Raw genomic sequence first — 21,154 nt, 5'->3', positions numbered from 1 at the left:
TATACAAGGTGGCCACCAGTTCAGCACTGTTTGTTTTGATTATTCTACCGATTTTAGAAAAGGTTTTCTGGCGACAATCTGATTCCACTTATTAATTTAGGTTGATTGATTGAACTTCAGGGAACTTGTGTGGATGGAGAATGAAGGATCAATATACAAGGTGGTCATCATTTCCTGTTAGGGTGAGTGAATTGAAGAATTACATTGTGAATTGAGTGTCTGTACCTCCAGTTTGAAAAGAAGCCAAGGGAAAATGTGCAGGAGCATTTAAAACAAAGATAGATTTGAAGAGAAATGAAGGAAAATGAACTGCTGAATGATAAAGCAGTCAACAATTTTTAATGACCACAACAAATAAAAAAAATTCTAAAACAGAAAACTTGGCATTGCTTCTCTGAATGGGCAAGGGATGTTATAAAGGGGAAGGTAAGCATCCAGATGCCGTGGTCCACATTGTCTCCCATTCTGCCATTGTCATTTGGTGCCAAAGTCCTGGAGAATCATTTGAAAGCTAGGTAGGCAGTTAAAAATAACTTATGAACTCAGAATTACTATCAGTGACACATTACATAAAATGTAGAATATTACAGCATAGAACAGGCCTTTCAGCCCACGATGTTGTGCTGACTTATACAAACCTACTCAACCATCTAAATCTTTCCTCCCTCAAACCCACAATCCTCTATATTTCATGCATCCAAGTTCCTGTTTAAAAGTCTCCCCTACTCTTTCCTCCCCTCGCCTTGTACAGATGTCTTCTGATGTTTACTACTTCCACCCTGGGAAAATGGTGCTGTCTGTCCATCTTATCTATGCTTATCATAATCTTGTAGATCTCTATGAAGTCACCTCTTATCCTTCTTCACTCCAAAGAGAAAAACCCTAGCTCTGCCAACCTTGCCTCATAAGACATGTTCTCCAATCCAGTCTGGTAACCTCTTCTGCACACAATGCACCGGTAATGAGGTGACCAGAACTGAATACAATATTTCAAATGTGGTCTAACAAGAGTTTTACCTCTCGACTCCAACTTAATCCCCAGACTAATGAAGGCCAGCATACCATAAGCCTTCTCAATTACCTTATCAACCTGAGATGTGTGGATATGGAACTCAAGATCCCTCTGTTCTTCCACACTGTTAAGAGTCCTGCCATTAACCATAGAACATAACAGCACAGTATAGGCCCTTCGGCCCATGTGTTGTGCCAACTCATACATATACCTACCAAAAAAAAACTCTCCCTACCTTATAACCTATTTTTCTTTCATTCAAGTACCTGTCTAAGTCTCTTAAATGCCCCTAATGTTTCAACCTCCACCACCATCCCTGGCAATGTACTCCAGGCACCCACAACTCTGTAAATAACTTAACCCTAATCTTTCCTCCCTTCACTTTGTACAGATGTACCATGTAATCTGCCTTCAAGTTTGACCTTAACCAAAATGCATCACCTCACACTTATCCGGATTGAACTCCATCTGCCACTTCTCTGCCCAACTTTGTATCCTGTCTGTATTCTGTTGTACCTACATCAACCTTCTACACTAACTACAACACCTCCAACTTTGGTGCCATCTGTCATTCCAGTGAGGCAAGAATGGGAGATTATGGAGTTCAATATATGGCCAAGGAGCTGGGACAGAGGAAGTGCTTCAGATGTATGGATCAACAGGTTTTCATTCAGCCAGATGGTACCTGTACATCTATTATCCTTGTATTCCAATTCTCTGCTTCTTTTCAATCAGTCAATGCTCTCCCCACGTGAGTAGGTTTCCTGTTATACCATGGACTCTTTGTCTTGTTAATATAAGTAGCCTCATGTACGGTACCTTGTCAAATACACAATATCCACTGCATCTCCTTTACCTAGCCTGCTGGTCACTTCTTCAAAGAATTCCAAAGGTGTGTCAAAGAAACCAAGTTGGCTTTGGCCTGTCTTGTCATGTGTCTCCAAATACGCTGTAATCTCATCGTTTACAATCAACTCCAACATCTTTAGGCTAGCCAGTCTATAATTTCTGCTGCCTCACTCCTTTCTTGAATAGTGGGGTGTCATTTGCTATTTTCCAGTTCTCCGGGACTATACCAGTATCTACTAATTGCTGAAAGATCATTACCAATGCCTCCAAAATATCTAGCACTACTTCTTTCAGAACTGAGGGGACAATCCATCTGGTTTGGGAAACATCCATCCTTAGAGCATTCAGCTTTCAGAACATCTTCTTCCTTGAAATAATGACTGCACTCACTTCCCTTCCCTGATGCCTTTCGACATCTAGCACACTGCTAATGTCTTCCCCGGTGAAGACTGATGCAAAATATTAATTCAGCTCCTCTGTCATCTCCTGATCTTCCTTTATTATATCTCCATTTTTTTTAATGGTCCTACATCTTTCCTTACCCCTCTTTTACTCTTTCTATACAAAGCTTTGCTAGCCTACTTTCACACTTCATCTTTCCCTCCTTAGGATTTTTTAGTTACCTTCTGCAGGTTTTTAAAAACTTCCCAATCCTCGAGCTACCCACTAATTTTTGCTTCCTTGTATGCTCTCTCTTTCGCTTTTACATTGGCTTTGAGTTCTCATCAGCCACAATTGCAACATTTTTCCCATTTTTTTTGGTATGTATTTATCTTGCACCTTCCCCATTTCTTGCAGAAACTCTATCTATTGCTGCTCTGTTATCTTCCCGACTAGTGCCCCCTTCCAATCTACTTTTGCCAGTTCCTCTCTCATGCCACTGTAATTCCCTTTACTCCACTGAAATCCCAACACATCTGATTTCAGTTTCTCCTTGCTGAATCTCAAAGCAATCATATTAAGATCACTGTCCCCTCATGGTTGCTTTACTCCGAGCTCTCTAATCACCCAATCCAGTTTAGCTGATCCCATGGTGGACTCATCAACAAGTTGCTCTAAAAAGCCATCTTGCAGGCTTCCTACAAATTCTCGTTTGAGATCCAGTCCAACCTGGCTTTCCCAATCTACTTGCATGTTAAAATCCCCCATGACTTCCATAACATTGCCCTTCTGACACGCCTTTTCTATTTGCTGTTGTAATTTATTGTCCACATCCTGGCTACCGTTTGGAGGTCTGTATATAACAGCCAACAGTGTCTTTTACCCTTGCTATTTCTGAACTCAATCCACAATGATTCTGTATCTTCTGATCCTATGTGACCTCTTTCTAATGATTTAATGTTGTTTTCTTACCAAAAGAGCCATGCTGCCCCCTCTGCTTAACTGCCTTACCATTTGATACATTATCTTTGGACATTCAGCTCCCAATGACATCCATCCTTTAGCCACAACTCCATGATGACCACAACATCATACCTGCCAATCTGTAGCTGTACTACAAGGTCATCCACTTTATTTCTTGCGCTGCATGCATTTAAATACAGAATCTCCTGCCTCCTACATGTGATTGTGCCCTTGTAACTCCTGTCTATCACCTCCTTAACACCTTGAATAATCTGATCGAGATTTAGTTTAATTCTGCATAATGTTCAGTATAGACATCATGGGGCACAGGGCACATTCTTGTGTTGAACACAAGAAGGGAATCTGATACAAACCAAAAATTCCAAACACACATTAGACATCATTAGTGTGGAGGGAGAAAATTATTCATTTGGATTCACGTCCTTCTTTAGAATGAAAGACTGCAAAGAAGAAACCAGATTCGACAACTGAATATCAGAGTATTATAAAGTGCTTCTGGAAGTCTCATGACATTGTTTACCTCCAGCACAAAAAAAAACATTGCACAAATCAGGGGGAAAAAATGGAAGTACATGACAGGCAAAGGAAATCGTGATTTTTGAGGAGAATGGAACTAAGGAGATTAAGAGGCCAGAGATGGAATGAAATACCCTTAGCAAGAAAAATTAAGGAGAATTTCAAGACATTCCATACCAGGAGCAAGAGGGTGGCCAGGGAAAGAGTGTGTAAAAGGGGTAATCTCTGTGTGGAGCTGGGTGATGTGAGCAAGGACATGGAAGATATTGAGTACACTGATGGTGTGCAGCAGCTAACATTAAGAAGTAGTGTTAGACATCATGGAACACAAGGTTGATTTATCATCCCAGGAAGTAACTAGGGCCCCTGAAATGGAAATTTGTATTTTCATTAGCCAGAGATGAAAAATACAGAATAGCTACATACCAGTGATAGGGAAATCCCAGGGATAGCATTTTCTTGCATATTAAAAGGGACTGACCAGGAATGGCAAGCATGACCTTGTGAAGGGAAAGCATGCCTCACTCATTGAAATTGAATGTTTTGGAGGAGGTAGCTAAAGAGATTGATGAAAACAGAGGTAGATGCAATCTATATTGACAAAGACCCACTCCAGAACATTATGGCACACGGTATCCAAGGCAAGTTGGATAAATGGGATTCATCGTTGGAATAGTGGAGGGTAGAAATGTGACAATGGTGCATCACAGAGATCAGTATTGGGATTTTTGTTGCCTGTGATAGGAAGAAGAGCCTGTTTCTGTGCTATGCTGCTTATGGCCTGAGTTGCAAATCATTCAAACTAATCTAAAAACAGACATTAGCAGTGGAGAGCTAATGTGGCCAGATGGAACATAATCTAACATTGAATGATTTATTTGTATAGATAAAATATTTGTCCTGCATATGTATTGTTTGTCTGTATGTGTGTTATGTCTGGTTGTGTGCCTGCGTGTTTTTGCACCGAGGATCAGAGAACGCTGTTTTGTCGGGTTGTACTTGTGCAATCGGATGATAATAAACTTGATAATCCACAATCTCACCTCATCCTGGATGTACTGCAGTAGAAATGGTGACGCTCGAAGGTTGTCAACAGGAATGTTGAAGAAACCTTGGATTTCCTTCTGATGAAGGTCCATGGTGATAATATGGGTTAATCCTGGAAACACCACAAACAACCTTTAACATCCAATGATGAGTTGACAGATAACAAAGATTAAACCTGATCACGAGTTTACTGTCATAAACACTGTATAATGGTCATTTGAATCCTCAGGAACACAGAAGATGGCAAACATTGCCAGGTCCATCCCATCCACTGAAGACATGTGAGGTACTGCCACAAGAAGACAGCCAAAAACAAAGGGTCTCCAACACCCTGGACACAACCTCTTCTTACTGTTATGTTCAAGAAGAATTTAAAATTTTATGTACAACACGATAGAAACCGATACGGCTAAAACCCATGCCACCCAATTCACCTTGAACCCTGTAGTTTTGGAATGTGGGAGGAAACCCACTCAGACACAGTGAGAATGGACTTATGGACAGTGACGAATTTGAACCCGTGCCTCCCAGAAGGTACAGATGCTTGAAGATCAGCACCTCTTGGTTGAAGAGCAATTTCTTTTCAACAGCTATCATGTCTTGAAGCTCCCCTTGTTGCAGTAATCATGGACTGCTCAGACACCACAGAAGGCTGCCTGCACATTGTATTGTCACCTTCTTTTCTTGCACTATGGTAACAGAATATTTATTATCTACCAATCTTTTGTAATATTATCTCTTAACTGAATATATAACATTGGAGTGTTTGTTAACAATGTACCTGTGGCTGCACAGAATTTTGGTGAATATGTACATTGTGAAATGCAGTTGACAATCAACTCATTTGTCATTATCACATTGTCCATAATCCTGCAGCCCAACAGGGAAAAAAAAACTCCAATAGAATAATCAAGTGCAAGTTACACGAAATACAAAAGATTGACAGATAATAAATATCCAATTACCATCGGCAGGCGTTACAATAGTGCAAACAGATCTTTGTGGCATCAGAGCCACCCAGGATGAGTGTAACAAGGGGAGGCTCAGAGGCTGTCAGCCATTGAAAAGAAACAGTTCTTGGACCCACAGGTGCTGATCCACAGCGAGGTTGTGATAGGGATCCCTTTTGACATTGGCTGCCTTCTTGAGGCAGTGCCTCACATAGATGTCCTCAATGAACAGGAGGTAGGCACCTGTAATGGATCTGGCTGTGTTTGCTACTTTCTGCATTCCTGGGCACTCGAATTCCCAAACCAGGCTGTGATACAACCAGTCAGTATACTTTTCACAAGATGATACATCCATGCCAAATCTCCTCAAACTTCTTGGAAAATATTGGTGTGCCTTCTTCACAGAGGCCTTGTTATACTTGGCTCACGAGATTTTGTGAGCCACATATATATAAAAATAAAGGTACAGAAGTAGGCCATTCAGCCCATCAAGTCTGCTCCGCCACCATGACAAATCTAAACCATTCTCACATCTAGTTCCAATTTCTGGCCTATTGCCCATATCCTTTGATACCCTGACTAATTATATACCTATTAATCCCTTCCTTAAACTCCCCCATTGATCAAGCCTCCACATCTGTATGTGGCAACAAATTCCACAAACCCACCACCCTCTGGCTGAAGAAATCTGTTTTAAATAGGTACCCTCCAATTCTAAGTCTCTCTTGTCCTGGATTCACCCACCAACAGAAACATCTTATTCACATCTCTGTCCAATTCTTTCAGCATTCAAAATGTCTCTATAGGGACTTTTAGGTGGCCAATTGCCCCGCATGTAAAGCCGCATGTTTAGGCAATATGCAGCTGTTTTGAGGCCACCTGAATGTGCAGGAGGCGCTCTTGAGGTGAGCTACATAACCCTCCCTCCAAGAGGGATAATCAGCTCAGCTCAGTGGCTCTCCCAGCCACCTCAATGCAGCTGGCTGAAAGCAGATGTTAAAGGGTCAGGTGCTGATCATAGCTGACACCAGGCAGGAGCCAGAGTGGGCTCAGAGCCGCATCCTGTGCAGCTGTGTCCTTCAGGTGGCCAGCGTTGCGCTTTAAACACTGCCACCTGAACGGCAATTTAAAGGGCCGCTTCTGCTTCTTCAGGCACATTCTTAGCGTAGAATGCACCTGAAAAAGCCTTATGAGATCCTCTCTCATTCTTCTACACTCCAATAAATACAGTCCAAGAGTCAATAAATGCTCCTCACATGTTAGCCCTTGCATTCCAGGAATAATTCTAGTAAATGTTCTCTGTACTCTCTCCAACATCAGTATATCCCTTCTAAGATAAAGGGGCCAAAACTGCACACAGTGCTCCAAATGATATCTTACCCATGGAGCTTCATCAACACCTCTTTGCTCTTGTACACTATTCCTCTTGAAACAAATGCCAAACATAGCATTCGCTTTCTTTACTGCCGATCCAATCTGGTGGGTATCCTGCACAAGGACCCCGATGTCCCTATGCACTTATGAACTTTCTCCCCTTCTAAATAATCTGCCTGTTTATTTCCTCTTCCAAAATGTACAACCGTACATTTCTCAACATTCTATCTCATCTGCCATTTCTTTGCCCGCTCTCATAAACTGTTTAAGTCTCTCTGCAACCTTTCGGTTTCTTCAACACTTCCTCTCCTCCATCTTTCTTGGTGTCATCTGCAAACCTGGCCACAAAACCATTCAATTTATAATCTAAATCATCAATATACATTGTAAAAAGAAGTGGCCTCAACATTGACCCTGACGGAACACCACTAGTAACCAGCAACCAACCAGAACTGGACCCCTTTATTCCCACCCTTTGCTTTTTGCCTATCAGCCAATGCTCCAACCAATCTAATATCATTCCTGTAATTCCATGGGCTCTCATCTTATTAAGCAGCCTCTTATGCGGCTCCTTATTGAAGGCCTTTTGAAAATCCATATGCACATCATTCACAGCCTCTCCCTTGTCCATCCTACTTGAGATTACCTAAAAAAATTCTAATAGGTTGGTCAGGCAGAATCTTCCCTTCATGAAACCATGCTGGTTTACACCTAGGTATTTCATAACGTCATCCTTTAGGATCAACTCCAATAACTTTCCAACTACTGATGTCAGGCTAATAGGCATGTAATTTTCTTTTTTCTGCCTCTCTCCTTTCTTAAACAGTGGTACGACATTTCCAACCTTCCAGTACTCGGAACCATGCCAGAGTCTTTTGCCTCCTGGGAAAGCATTTCCAACGCCTTCACAATCTCTAAAGCCACCTCCTTCAGAACCTGTGGGTGCACCTCATCTGTTCCAGGAGACTTATCTACCTTCAGTCCATTCAGCTTACTAAGCATTCTCTCTCTGGTAATCTAGACTGTACTTAATTCTATTCCCTGAGACCTCTGACTATCAGGTATATTACTAATGTCTTCCACAGTGAAGACTGATGCAAAATACTCATTTAGTTCCTTGGCCATCCCTTTGTTACCCATTATAATTTCTCCAGCATCATTTTCAATCAGTCCTATATCTACCCGTGTCTCCTTTATTCATATTTTTTGAAAACAGTATCTTTTTGTTTGTTATTTGCCAACTTCCTTTCATAATTTATCTCTTTCCTAATGACTTTCTTAGTTTCTGTAAGCTTTTACAAGTTTCTCAGTCCTCTGTTTTTCCACTAATTTTTTCTTCCTCATATGCCCTCCCTTTTGTTTTTATTTTAGCCTTGACCTCTCGTTAGTCACAATTGTGCTATTTTTCCATTCATAATTTTCTTTTTTCAGAATCTATCTATCCTGCACTTTCCTTATTGTAGAAATATTATCCAATTCTGCTCTGCCGTCCCTCTATCTAGCTTACTTTTCCAGTCAAATTGGGCCAGTTCCTCCCTCATACCACCGTTATTTCCTTTGTTCCACTGAAATATTGATACACTTGATATCAGCTTCTCCTTTTCAAATTTGAAACTGAATGCAATCATGTTATGATCACTACTTCTGAAGATTGAATTACCTTTAGTTCCTTCAGGTTCATTACATAGCACCCAATCTAAAACCACTGATCCCTGGTGGACTTATCGACGAGCTGCTCCAAAAAGCCATCCCGTAGACATTCTACAAACTCTCTCTCCTGAGATCCAGTACCTTCCTGACTTTCCTAATCCCCTTTCATGATAACATTCCGATAATTATTTTGACATTTTCTTTCTGACACACTTTTTCTATTTCCAGCTGTAACTCGTAATCCACCTCCCGGCTGCTGTTTTGGGGGCCTACATACAACTGCTATTAGTGTCCTTTTACCCATGCCATTTCTTCACTCAAGCCATAAGGATTCTACCTCTTTTGACCCTATGACTCCAGGACAGGTCTTCTGAAATATTACCTCCCAGAAACATGAAGATCCTAACACTCTCCACTCTGTTCATCAATGCGGATAGGTGTGAGGTCTCCCAGCTTCTCCTTCCAAAAATCCACAATAACATTCCTGCATCTTGGCGATGTGAGAGCAAGATGTTGTCTTGGCACCACCTAATCAGATTCTCAATCCCCATCCTGTATTTGGATTCATTATTTCCCGTAATTCAGCCAACAGTGGTGCTGTCAACAAATTTACAGATTAATTAGAGACAAACTTGGCTATGTACTAGTTCATTAGTGCGTAGCAAAGTTCATGCTTCATCAAGCCCTGTTACCATCTTCCCCCAACAACCCCTCACCCCCTCCAGAGATCACCCGAGGTTATGACCATGATTGTTACTCTCTCTCGCTGCAATACAAACCCAAGCCACTACATACTTTGTGCCCAACACTTCCTTTTGCCCCAGAATCTGCTCACCTGCTTTGGCCAACATACACGCAAGCAATTTGCAAACAATGGAGCCCCTCTTCCTCATTTTACACTGCTTGCTGTAGGGGAAGTAGGGAATAACCCCAATTATGTTCCGGGCACACGAGGTCTTACAGGCGTAGGCCATGATCAGCAATTCCATCACGGCTGTGTTAACATCCCTGCAAGACAGACATTCGTGAGCCTACTCAGGGCATCATCTAGGGCATTTTCATTCAACTTCAGCAAGACCAACAACAGGAACCGACCGCACAGCCCACTTGTTTAACAATTAAAAATGAGTCGCAAAAAAATCAGGTCGACAGAGTAAGGAATTCGTAATTTACTAAGCAGAGATACAGTGAGTCAAGAGATGGCGTCCTGATTCAAAACAAGCCCTCAGAGAGAATGGAGACGAAGGAAAGCTGATAGCTATTTAATAGTTTAAAAAAGATACTTACCAGATTCTAAGAAGGAAGACATTGTTTTCATTGGTGGATGAGCAATTGTGCTCACAGATTCTGTGTGTCTGCTGATGCTTCAACTCAAGGTCTGGGGCTACTGTGGGGCATCAAGGAGGCTGTATCCTGGACCCTGACCAGGAGATGAAGCTCCTCCTTTCACCCATCAATCAAACCCCAAGGAGATGGTGGATCCACTGGCTATCATCTTCCAAACCTCCATCCATTCTAAAATGGCTCTCACAAGAAGGTACCAAATGAAATCACAACTCAAGAAAAATTGGAGAAAGAAAATGGGATTATCAATAAAAAGTTAGAATCTACAACAAAGAAAGAAGGAATAGGGAAAATGATGGATGCGATTTATGGAAAAAGTCATGTTTGACATAGATGATTCCGGATATGAAGAGAATGTGGGGTTAGTGCAGGGAAGTGGCAGAGGTAAAGATCCGTCTCAGTGACCTTGAGAGCAGAACAGATACAAGGGGCAAGTAGCCTGCATCGTAGAAAATCACAGAATGATTACAGCAGAGGCCATTCAGCCCATAGAATCTACTCCAGGTTTCCATTTTTAAAAATTTTTAAATTTATTTTTCACCCTATGAACCATATCAATTAAAATACAAACATTTCCCTCTTAAATATACAGTGGCATTTTCTCCCTTTTCCCCCCTACCTTCTCTCCCTCCTTCCCACCCCCCTCCAAACCCATTAAACGTTCAACATATATAATACAATAAAACCATTAAACAATGTCATCACATAATGAAAATAAACAAGAAAATTGTGTCATCTACTTTTACACACTGGGTCAGTTCATTTTGTCTTCTTCTCATTTTATCATTTTAGGAGGTGGAGGTCCACGGTAAGCCCTCTCTGTTGTGTTCCATGTACGGTTTCCAAATTTGTTCAAATAATGTGACTTTATTTTTTAAGTTATATGTTAATTTTTTTCAATGGAATACATTTATTCATTTCCATGTACCATTGCTGTACTCTCAGACTCTCTTCTGATTTCCAAGTTGACATTATACATTTTTTTGCTACAGCTAAGGTGATCATAATAAATCTTTTTTGCACTTCATCTGGTTTGAGGCCTAATTCTTTACTTCTTATATTTCTTAGAAGAAAGATCTCTGGATTTTTTGGTATGTTGCTTTTTGTGATTTTATTTAATACCTGATTTAGATCTTCCCAAAACTTTTTCACTTTCTCACATGCCCAAATTGCATGTACTGTTGTTCCCGTTTCCTTCTTATAGCGAAAACAGCTATCTGATAATGTTGGATAATTTATTTAACTTTTGGGGCGTGATGTAACCAATTATATTGTATCATGCATAACCTCATGTTTATTATATTTTTCTCAGTTCCAGAGCATAACTTTTCCCATATTTCATTTTTTATCTTTATGTTTAAATCTTTTTCCCACCTTTGTTTGGGTTTATAGCTTATTTCATCATTTTCCTTGTCTTGTAGCTTGATGTACATGTTTGTTATAAATCTTTTTATTATCATTGTTTCTGTAATCACATATTCAAAGCTGCTTCTTTCTGGTAATCTCAGTCTGCTTCCCAATTTGTCCTTTAAGTAGGTTTTCAATTGGTGGTATGCAAACATTGTACCATGAGTTATTCCACATTTGTACTTCATTTGTTCAAATGATAATAAATTATTTCCCAAAAAACAATTTTCTATTCTTTTAATTCCTTTTCTCTCCCATTCTCTAAAGGAAAGGTTATCTATTATGAAAGGGATTAGTTGATTTTGCGTCAATAATAATTTTGGTAGTTGGTAATTTGTTTTTTCCTTTTTACGTGAATCTTCTCCATATGTTGAGTAAATGGTGCAGTACTGGTGAACTTCTATATTGCACCAGTTTTTCATCCCACTTATAAAGTATATGTTCTGGTACCTTCTCCCCTATTTTATCTAGCTCTACCTTGGTCCAATCTGGTTTTTCCCTTGTTTGATAAAAATCTGATAGATACCTTAATTGTGCTGGTCTATAATAATTTTTAAAGTTTGGTAGCTGCAAACCACCTTGTTTGTACCATTCTGTTAATTTATTTAGCGCTATCCTCGGTTTCTCCCCTTTCCATAAGAATTTCCTTATTATTTTCTTTAGTTCATTGAAGAATTTCTCTGTTAAGCGAATTGGTAACGATTGAAACAATAGGTATTGTATCCTTGGGAAGAAATTCATTTTAATGCAATTTACTCTCCCTATCAATGTTAGTGGCAATTCTTTCCAATGTTCTAAGTCATCCTGTAATTTCTTCATTAATGGCTGATAATTTAATTTGTATTGGTGGCCTAAATTATTATCTAATACCTAGGTATCGGATTGCTTGTGTTTGCCATTTAAATGGTGATTCTTTTTTAAACTCTGTGTAATCCGCATTATTCATTGGCATTGCTTCACTTTTATTTGCGTTGATCTTGTACCCCGATATTTCTCCACATTCCTTCAATTTCTTATGTAGTTCTTTTATTGATATTTCTGGTTCTGTTAAGTATACTATGATGTCATCTGCAAATAAACTGATTTTATACTCCTTCTCCTTTATTTTTATTCCTTTTATTTTATTTTCTGTTCTTATCAGTTCTGCCAATGGTTCTATTGCTAAAGCGAACAGTGAGGGAGATAGTGGACATTCCTGCCTAGTTGACCTACTCAATTTAAATTAGTTTGATACATATCCATTTACTGTCACCTTCTCCAATGGCCCCTTATATAATGTTTTAATCCAATTAATATATTTTTCTGGTAGGTTGAACCTCTGTAATACTTTGAGTAAATAATTCCATTCTACCCTGTCAAAGGCTTTTTCTGCATCTAAAGCAACAGCCACTGTTGGTATCTTATTTCCTTGTCCTACATGGATTAAATTAATGAACTTACAGACATTGTCCGTTGTTCGTCTTTTCTTAATAAATCCAGTTTGATCTTGTTTTACTATTTTCGGTACACAGTCGGCCAATCAGTTTGCTAATAGTTTTGCTATTATCTTATAATCTGAATTAAGTAGAGATATTGGTCTATATGATGCTGGTGTTAGTGGATTTTTCCCAGTCTTTGGTATTACTGTAATTATTGCTGTTTTACATGAGTCTGGCTGCAAACCACCTTGTTTGTACCATTCTGTTAATTTATTTAGCGCTATCCTCGGTTTCTTCTCTCTGGTTCATTACTTCCAGGAGAGGAGGAATTAATAACTCTTGAAATGTTTTATAGAATTCTATTGGGAATCCATCCTCCCCAGGCAGCTTTTTCATCAGTTTGTTTTGTTCCTCTTCTTGCAATTTCGGCAGTTCAATTTTAGCTAAAAACTCATCTATTTTGTCTTCTTTCCCTTCGTTCTCAGTTCAGTATAATTGTTCAGAGAATTCCTTAAAGTTTTCATTGATCTCTGTTGGGTTATATGTAATATGATTGTCCTTTTTCCTTGATGCCAATACAGTTCTTTTAGCTTGTTCTATTTTAAGTTGCCAGGCTAATATTTTGTGGGTTTTTTCTCCTACTCGTAATACTTCTACTTTATTTTCATTATGTTCTTCTCCACCTTATGCGTTTGTAATGTTTCGTATTTTTTTTGTCCGCCAATCCTCTTCTTTTTGTTGTATCTTCCCCAATTGCTAGTTCTTTTTCTGTACTTACTATTTCCCTTTCCAACTGTTCTATTTCCCGATTGTAGTCCTTTTTCAACTTAGTTACATAACTTATTATCTGCCCTCTAATGAAGGCTTTCGTTGCATCCCATAATATAAATTTGTCTTTCACTGATTCCGTATTTATTTCAAAGTAAATTTTAATTTGACGTTCAATAAACTCTCTAAATTCCTGTCTTTTAAGTAGCATGGAGTTTATCCTCCATCTTTCTGTTCTTGGTGGGATGTCCTCCAGTTCTATTGGTAATAACAGGGGTGAATGATCAGATAGCAATCTAGCTTTATATTCCATTTTCCTAACTCTCCCTTGGATATGGGCTGACAACAGGAACATGTCAATCCTTGAGTATGTTTTATGTCTACTCGAATAATATGAGTATTCCTTCTCCTTTGGGTGTTGCCTCCTTTATATATCCAAAAGTTGCGTTTCCTGCATCGATTTAACCAAAAATTTGGCCATTTTATTCTTTTTGCTAGTCTTTTGTCCAGTTTTATCCACCTTTGGGTCCAAATTAAGGTTAAAATCCCCTCCTAACAGTATATTCCCCTGCGTATCTACAATCTTCAAAAAAAACTCACATAAACTTTTGATCCTCTTCATTAGCTGCATATATATTGACCAAATTCCAGAATTCTGAATATATCTGACACTTTATCATTACATACTTCCCTGCTGATCTATTATTTCCTCCTCTATTTTGATTGGTACATTTTTATTGATTAATATAGCTACACCTCTGGCTTTTGAATTATATGATGCTGCCGTTACGTGCCCTACCTAGTCTCTCCTTAATTTATTATCTTCCACTTCCGTTAAATGTGTTTCCTGCACGAATGCTATATCTATTTTTTCTTTTTACATTAAATGTAATAGCCTCTTCTTTTTTTAATTTGGTTATGTATTCCATTAATATTTATAGTCATATAGTTCAACATGGCCATCTCATACTCTGTTTACACCTCATTTCCGCTTCCTCACCACCACCTTTCCCCCTTTTCATCTCAGTTTTCCCTTTTTGAACTCAATGTATGACAACACTTCGAAAACATAAAATACTTCAACAACTCCCACATCTAAAATTCCCTTAACCCTGTTTCCCCCCCACCTCTGAGTTGCTCTTTATCCCTTGCCGGGCAACCACAACTCCCCTCTCCATTCGGATTGCGAACCCGCTCGCAAGCGTCAACTGATTTCGCAGTGACTGTTATTCTCTCCCACCAAACCCCCTCCAGAAAACTTTTATCTTCACATTTAACAAAACTCACCCCCTTTTCTTTTTTCCCCTCTCCCTTACTTCCCCTTCTTTAGTTTTTACTTATACATTATTTTTACATCTTTATATGTAGTTTGTCGTTGTTCTTCGTTCTTGTTACATCTCTTCATCTCTCCTTGTCCTGCAGGTGTTCTGCAAATTCTCGTGCTTTCTCCGGATCCGAGAACAGTCAGTTTTGCTCCCCCAGGATAACTATTTTAAGCACAGCTGGATATCTTAAATTTATAACCTTTTTTCCATAGGATCGATTTTACTGTGTTAAACACCATTCCTCTTCTTTAGGAGTTCAAAACTTATGTCTGGGTAAAAAAATATTTTTTGACCCTTATATTCCAATGGTTTTTTGTCTTCTCTAATTTTAATCCTTGCCCTCTCCAATATATTTTCTCTTGTCGTGTATCTCATAAATTCTACTTAAAACTGATCTTCGTTTTTGTTGTGACTGTGGTTTCGGGGCTAGTGTTCTGTGTGCCCTTTCTATTTCCATTCCTTCCTGTATTTCTGGCATTCCCAGGACCTTTGGGATCCATTCTTTTATAAATTGTTTCATATTTTTGCCGCCTTCATCTTCCTTTAGGCTCACTATCTTTATATTGTTTCGCCTACTATAGTTTTCCAATATATCCATCTTCTGAGCTAACAACTCCTTAACTTTTTTGTCACTGTCTTCCAATTTTCTTAAGTCATTCACTTCCATTTCTACAGCCATTTCTTATTCTTCCACATTTTCTCATCTTTTCCCTATTCCTGTCATGACCAGCTCTATTCTACTCACTTTTTCTTCTGTACTTTTCATTTTTCTTTTCATTTCACTAAATTCTAATGTCAACCATTCTTTTAATGTTTTCATTTGTTCTTGAAATGTTTTTAAATCTATATACTGTCCATCTATTTTACCTTCTATTCCTGTGTAGAGCTTGGTCTTCTTTTTCTTCTTCTTCTGTGTCTGCACCTGTGTTTGTGTCTTCTACTTCTCTTCCTTGTTTCTGTGTCTCTTCTGACTTTCTTGTTGAGCTACTTGCCTCATTTTGTTGGGTGTTTTTTTGCATAGCTTCTTGTTGTTGGTCTTCTTCTGGGCTAGTTATCTGTTGGGTTTCCTGTTGCTGTTTTTCTTTCTTATCACTCCCTTTCCTGTTGGTTTCCTCTTCTTCCAGCTGAGAGCCCTGCTGTTGGGCATCTTTCAGCTGCTCGCGCTGTGCAAGTTCAGATTTTTATTCTGAACCTTGCTCTGTTGCCTTGCAATTTTTTTTTCACCATTTAACCAATTTCCTCTTGCCCACAATGGAGTCGACCAGTAGATTCCAACTATACATTGCATAGGATTTTCCTCATGTCACTCTTCATTCACTTTCCCTTTTTATAGCTGTCACCTTCTGGCACCCAAACTTTTGACAGCCTCCCACTACCCACACCTCCACTCAGCCCAAGTTCCAGCCTCTACAACTTACCTGGAAAAAAACTCTTCTTCATACAATGTAGAAGCAGACTTGAACACAATATTTTACAAGGCTAGGACATTATTATTATTATTATTATTATTTACAGTTCAGAATGATTTCCTTTATTTTATTTTCAATGCCTCTACTGATAAACTGCAGAATGTGTATGTGGGTGAGCCACTTCCCAAACTTGCATTGCCATTCTTAATGGATTGTGCACCCATTCCCCAGGTCCCTCCACTCCTATATCTCTTACAGAACACTACCCTTCATTCCGCATTGTCTCTCCTCATTCTCCCTGCCAAGATATGTTACCTCAAGACTTTAACATAAATTTCTATTAACCCCTCCTCCCTTGAGTCTCCCTCTTTCCACATCCCTGTCTCCTTTCCCCCTCTGCCCCTTCTTCTGAAAGCTGCATGCCCTGCTGAGTTGCTCGAGCACGGAGGTGGAACTAATTGGCTTTAAGATGTTTGGTTTATCTTTTGATCCTGTTATGAATAGGAAGTAACAGTTCCATCCCTCTGGTATTAACCCTGTGTACAAGAAACTACTACCGACTATTCCTCATTCTTTCAGACTGCTCCTTCGATGCTTGGAGTGACAGATATTGGCATGAGCATAGTCCAGATCACACCAACAATGGGCAAGGAATTGCACAGAGAGAAAACAGGAAGAAAATTAGAGAAAGTCCAATGGATGGTGCACCCATCAACATTTCTGCTGTTCACTGTGGTGAGATGTCTTCGTGGCACCAAGGTAAAAGATATGGCCAAGGGGTGCAGAGTATTTTGGAAGAAGGGAGCAAGCTCAAAGTTACAGCAACATCAGAAACTATAATTTATGATTCAGGGAGAGCAGATGCCGAGACCTGACAGAGTTTCAAGTGTTCGGATTGGAAATGTAGAGTCTGACCTTGGAAGCAGTTACAGTAAAACCTCTTTAGTACACGGTAGTTGGGGTCCAAGATTTCATACCGCATTACAGCTGACTTGCAGAACAGATGCAGGGGCGGCCAGCGCAGGACGTCGGTGTGGCTGGTCTCGCGCCGGGGGGGCAGGGGCAGCAGGGAGGGCGGCTGTCAGGCGAGGGAAGGGAGGTCGCGGGCTGATTGTCATCAGCCCACCCCTTAGCAGTTTGGGGTCCAAAGACACCAGCGCTATAAGCAATTCTGTGGATTAACGAATCGCGTTCTAATGAGGTTTCACTGTATATCCAGAATGTTGCCTGTCACATACAATCATCGATGGAGGACATTGATTAACAATGTAGGAAGGAAACCAGATTATTGCACCTGTTTCTGAGGAAAGTGATGCCTATTCCAAAGGGTTGGATTGCATCAAAATGGCATCTTTGCAAGGACATTCAATTGCATGACCACCACGACTGGTCAACATTAAACTGGAAAGGGAACATAGACAAATGCAAAGGAAAAATAAGGTCCTAAAACACAGTTTTACATGCGGTTAGTGCTGGCGACTGGGGTTAGAATCTCACAGCTGTCTGTAAGGAGTTTGTATGTTCTCCTTTTGTCTCCATGGGTTTTCTCCAGGGGCTCCGGTTTCTTCCCATCCTTCAAAATGTACCGGGTTGAATGTTAATTGGGTGCAATTGGGCGGCACGGCTCGTGGGTCGATTGGGCCTGTTACCATGCTGCATCTCTAAATTTAAATATTTTTTAAAATTTAAAACAAGTTTTGGGTTGTACAAGAGAAGGCAAATATGGCATTAGGTAGAACACACCAGGAAGGGGGAAAGGAATACCAGGAACAAACGACATGATAAGAATACAAGTAGATATATACCCAACGTGTGGTAAATGAGGTCAGTGACCTCCAAACTCTATCAACCATGTGGGAACAGGACAAGGCTAGAATAGAAATACAGCTTGAATTATTGAGGACTGGGCACTTCATCAACAGATTAAATATTCAGGGAGACAAGGAGGAGAAAAGGAAGCGGCAATGTTAGATCAAAGAGGGCAATGTAAAATGAGGACACTCTTGATATATATTAAAAAAATAAAATATAGATAGATCGTGTTATATGGCGAGCTCTCCACTGGCCAACGTGACAGAGGTGCACCAAAGAGGTACAAGGACTGCCTAAAGAAATCTCTTGGTGCCTGTCACATTGACCACCACCAGTGGGCTGATATCGCCTCAAACCATGCACCTTGGCGCCTCAGTTCGGCGGGCAGCAACCTCCTTTGAAGAAGACCGCAGAGCCCACCTCACTGACAAAAGACAAAGGAGGAAAAACCCAACACCTAACCCCAACCAACCAATTTTCCCCTGCAACCGCTGCAACCGTGTCTGCCTGTCCCGCATCGGACTTGTCAGCCACAATCGAGCCTGCAGCTGACGTGGACTTTTACCCCCTCCATAAATCTTCATCCGCGAAGCCAAGCCAAAGAAATATATAGTGAAAAGGAGATAGAGCAGCAAATCCGCAGGCAAATTACACAGATGTGCAAGTACCCCAGAGTGGTAATATTGTGGATTCTAATGTAGTAAAAAAAATCAATTGGGATAATGCTTAAAAAAAAGAAATTTCTAAAGAGCTCAGGAAAACTTGCTGGATCATTATATACCTGGACCGAGCCAGGAGGTATCACTATGTCTGGTGTTGTGCCGGAAGTGGGCCACAAGTTAGTGAGAATAAACTTGGGGAAGAGTAATCATTGTACCATTAGATTTGGCTAAGCAATGGAAAAGGGAAGAGAACCATCTAAAATAGAACTGCTGGAAAGGAAGAGGGCTTGGATACAAAATTAGTTTGGCAGGAGGACAGAGCATTGTGACAAGGGGTATTCCGCAGGGGTTAATGCTGGGCCCCCTTTAGTTCATCGTTTGTATTAATGATTGGACAATATTGTAGGTGACATTGTTATTAAGTTTACAGATTACACTAAAATTAGATCGAGTTTATCAGAAGCTGGATAGGCTAGAAGTTATTTGCCAAGCGTGTACGAGGTTGAGAGGTGACTTTATAGAGGTTTTTAAAAATCAGCAGGGACAAGGATTATATGAAGTCAGTCTTTTCTCAGGGAAGAGTTCACACCTGGAGGACATGGCTTTAAGGCAGTGGTGGGGAAGGGGCAGTGTTAAAAGGGACCTGAGGGGTCTTTTCTTCAAAGAATGTGGCACATGTATGGACAAACTGTCTGAGAGATGGTAGAGGCAGGTAAAATCACCTCTTTCGAATAGGTACATGGATAGAAAAGATTTAGAGGAATATGGGCCATGTATAGGCAAATGAGATGTAGTCAGATGGGCAATTTGGTTGGCATGGACAAGCCAGGCCAAAGGGTTCATTTCCATGTGATATATCTGTGATTCTCTGCCCAATCCTGGAAGGAGAACGCTCCCACACGAGTACCGCTGTACAAGGCAAGAATTTGGGCACTAACCACTGATCCAACATCCCGTGACATTCTCACCATCACCCAATAAACATGCAGAAGCAACACACCTGCTGCATTCTGGCCTCAAAAGTTTGAGTCTGTTCTGGGCCACACTTACCGTGAGATGGTCTGTATGATGAAAATATCCTGCCCACGAACAGATTCTTTTATTTCCACTCTTGTTTCTATGAGACACAAGGCAAAAATCAGATTCGAAGATCCATAAATTGGAGCTAAACAGTGATACACCAAAAATAATATAATCCTAGGATCTATCCAACAACTCCAGTGTGTCTACCAATGTGGACCACGCACCCCACTGGAAGTTTCTCCCAATCAAGTCCTGCCACTGAATCTTGTAGCACAAGTGTACCAGCCTTCAAAGAAAACTAATGCTCATTAGTCACAATGCTTTAAGTAAAATTACAACATCCAATGCCAACAAGTCAATCCTCCAAGGATTGATCTTTTGAAAGCGAGTGCAAACAACAGAGCAGTTTGTACTTTTTTTTTTCCCTTGACCTTCATCATAAAGGCACACTTCTTGCCATGGGGTCTGAGGACTCTGCACAGCAATAGAATACACAAGGCACTGGATCTCTGCATTCCAGGTGATTTACTTGTGACAGCACAGTGGGCTCCTGGGGCACTTGGCACAAAATGGAAATTGACACAAGGAGAAAACCAGAAACCTCATTTACTGATCAATAATTATTAATTATGTGTCTTGCAAACCTGAATCAACTGTAGTAAAATGCCCAGAAAGATTCACATTGTTCAAACATCTTGCCAGAAAGCACTTGTCCAAATCAGAAGGTTGTGGTGACAAACCCCAGCAGCACCTCATGGGCAGTGGGATCTTTCAGATGAAACACTCAAGCCAGCAACTTCATTCCTATGGGTCCATAGGTCTGCCTTGAAGAGCAGGGGAGCTCAGCTCCGTGCCTTGGCCACCAGTAAAACTAGACTGCGGTGATATTGACAATCACTGTCAGGAGCGGTGATGCATGGCTGTTCAATGCACTGTTACGCTTTGCACGTTCTATTTGCCCGAATTAAAATGAAGGGCCCAATAAAAGGGGTCAAGGCAAACTGAAAGTCAGGCAGAGATGTGTACAAGGTGGGTGAACTAGCTTGACAAGAGAGGACAGGGACTGGAGGACTAACAAAACTATTCAAATGTAGAAATCAGAAAACTGATGTATTATCCAGCAACTCAGCATTCATTTCCCCCAGAACTTCTTACACACCAGGTAAAAGAATGTAAATATCATGGTTAGATTTTCATCAGATGAAGACACATCACATACATTG

General features: G+C 40.3%; 1 protein-coding gene across 5 annotated transcripts in view; it reads right to left on the bottom strand.

Moving 5' to 3' along the window:
- The window catches only part of LOC138759367 (phosphoribosyl pyrophosphate synthase-associated protein 1), a 53,166-nt gene that overhangs the window by 20,750 nt on the left and 11,262 nt on the right, over window positions 1-21,154 (bottom strand). For all 5 annotated transcript variants that reach the window (XM_069929623.1, XM_069929625.1, XM_069929624.1 and 2 more), the window contains exons 4-6: window positions 19,959-20,025; window positions 9,599-9,771; window positions 4,786-4,901 (exon numbers count right to left, since the gene is read on the bottom strand). In XM_069929623.1, coding sequence (XP_069785724.1) covers window positions 4,786-4,901; window positions 9,599-9,771; window positions 19,959-20,025 — 356 coding nt within the window. The remainder of the gene's footprint in view (window positions 1-4,785; window positions 4,902-9,598; window positions 9,772-19,958; window positions 20,026-21,154) is intronic.

This window comes from Narcine bancroftii, chromosome 3, assembly GCF_036971445.1.
Source record: "Narcine bancroftii isolate sNarBan1 chromosome 3, sNarBan1.hap1, whole genome shotgun sequence".
NCBI classification, from domain to species: domain Eukaryota; kingdom Metazoa; phylum Chordata; class Chondrichthyes; order Torpediniformes; family Narcinidae; genus Narcine; species Narcine bancroftii.
The sequence above is the reverse complement of the archived record's forward strand: the minus strand, read 5'-3'. Positions and strand labels throughout refer to the sequence as shown.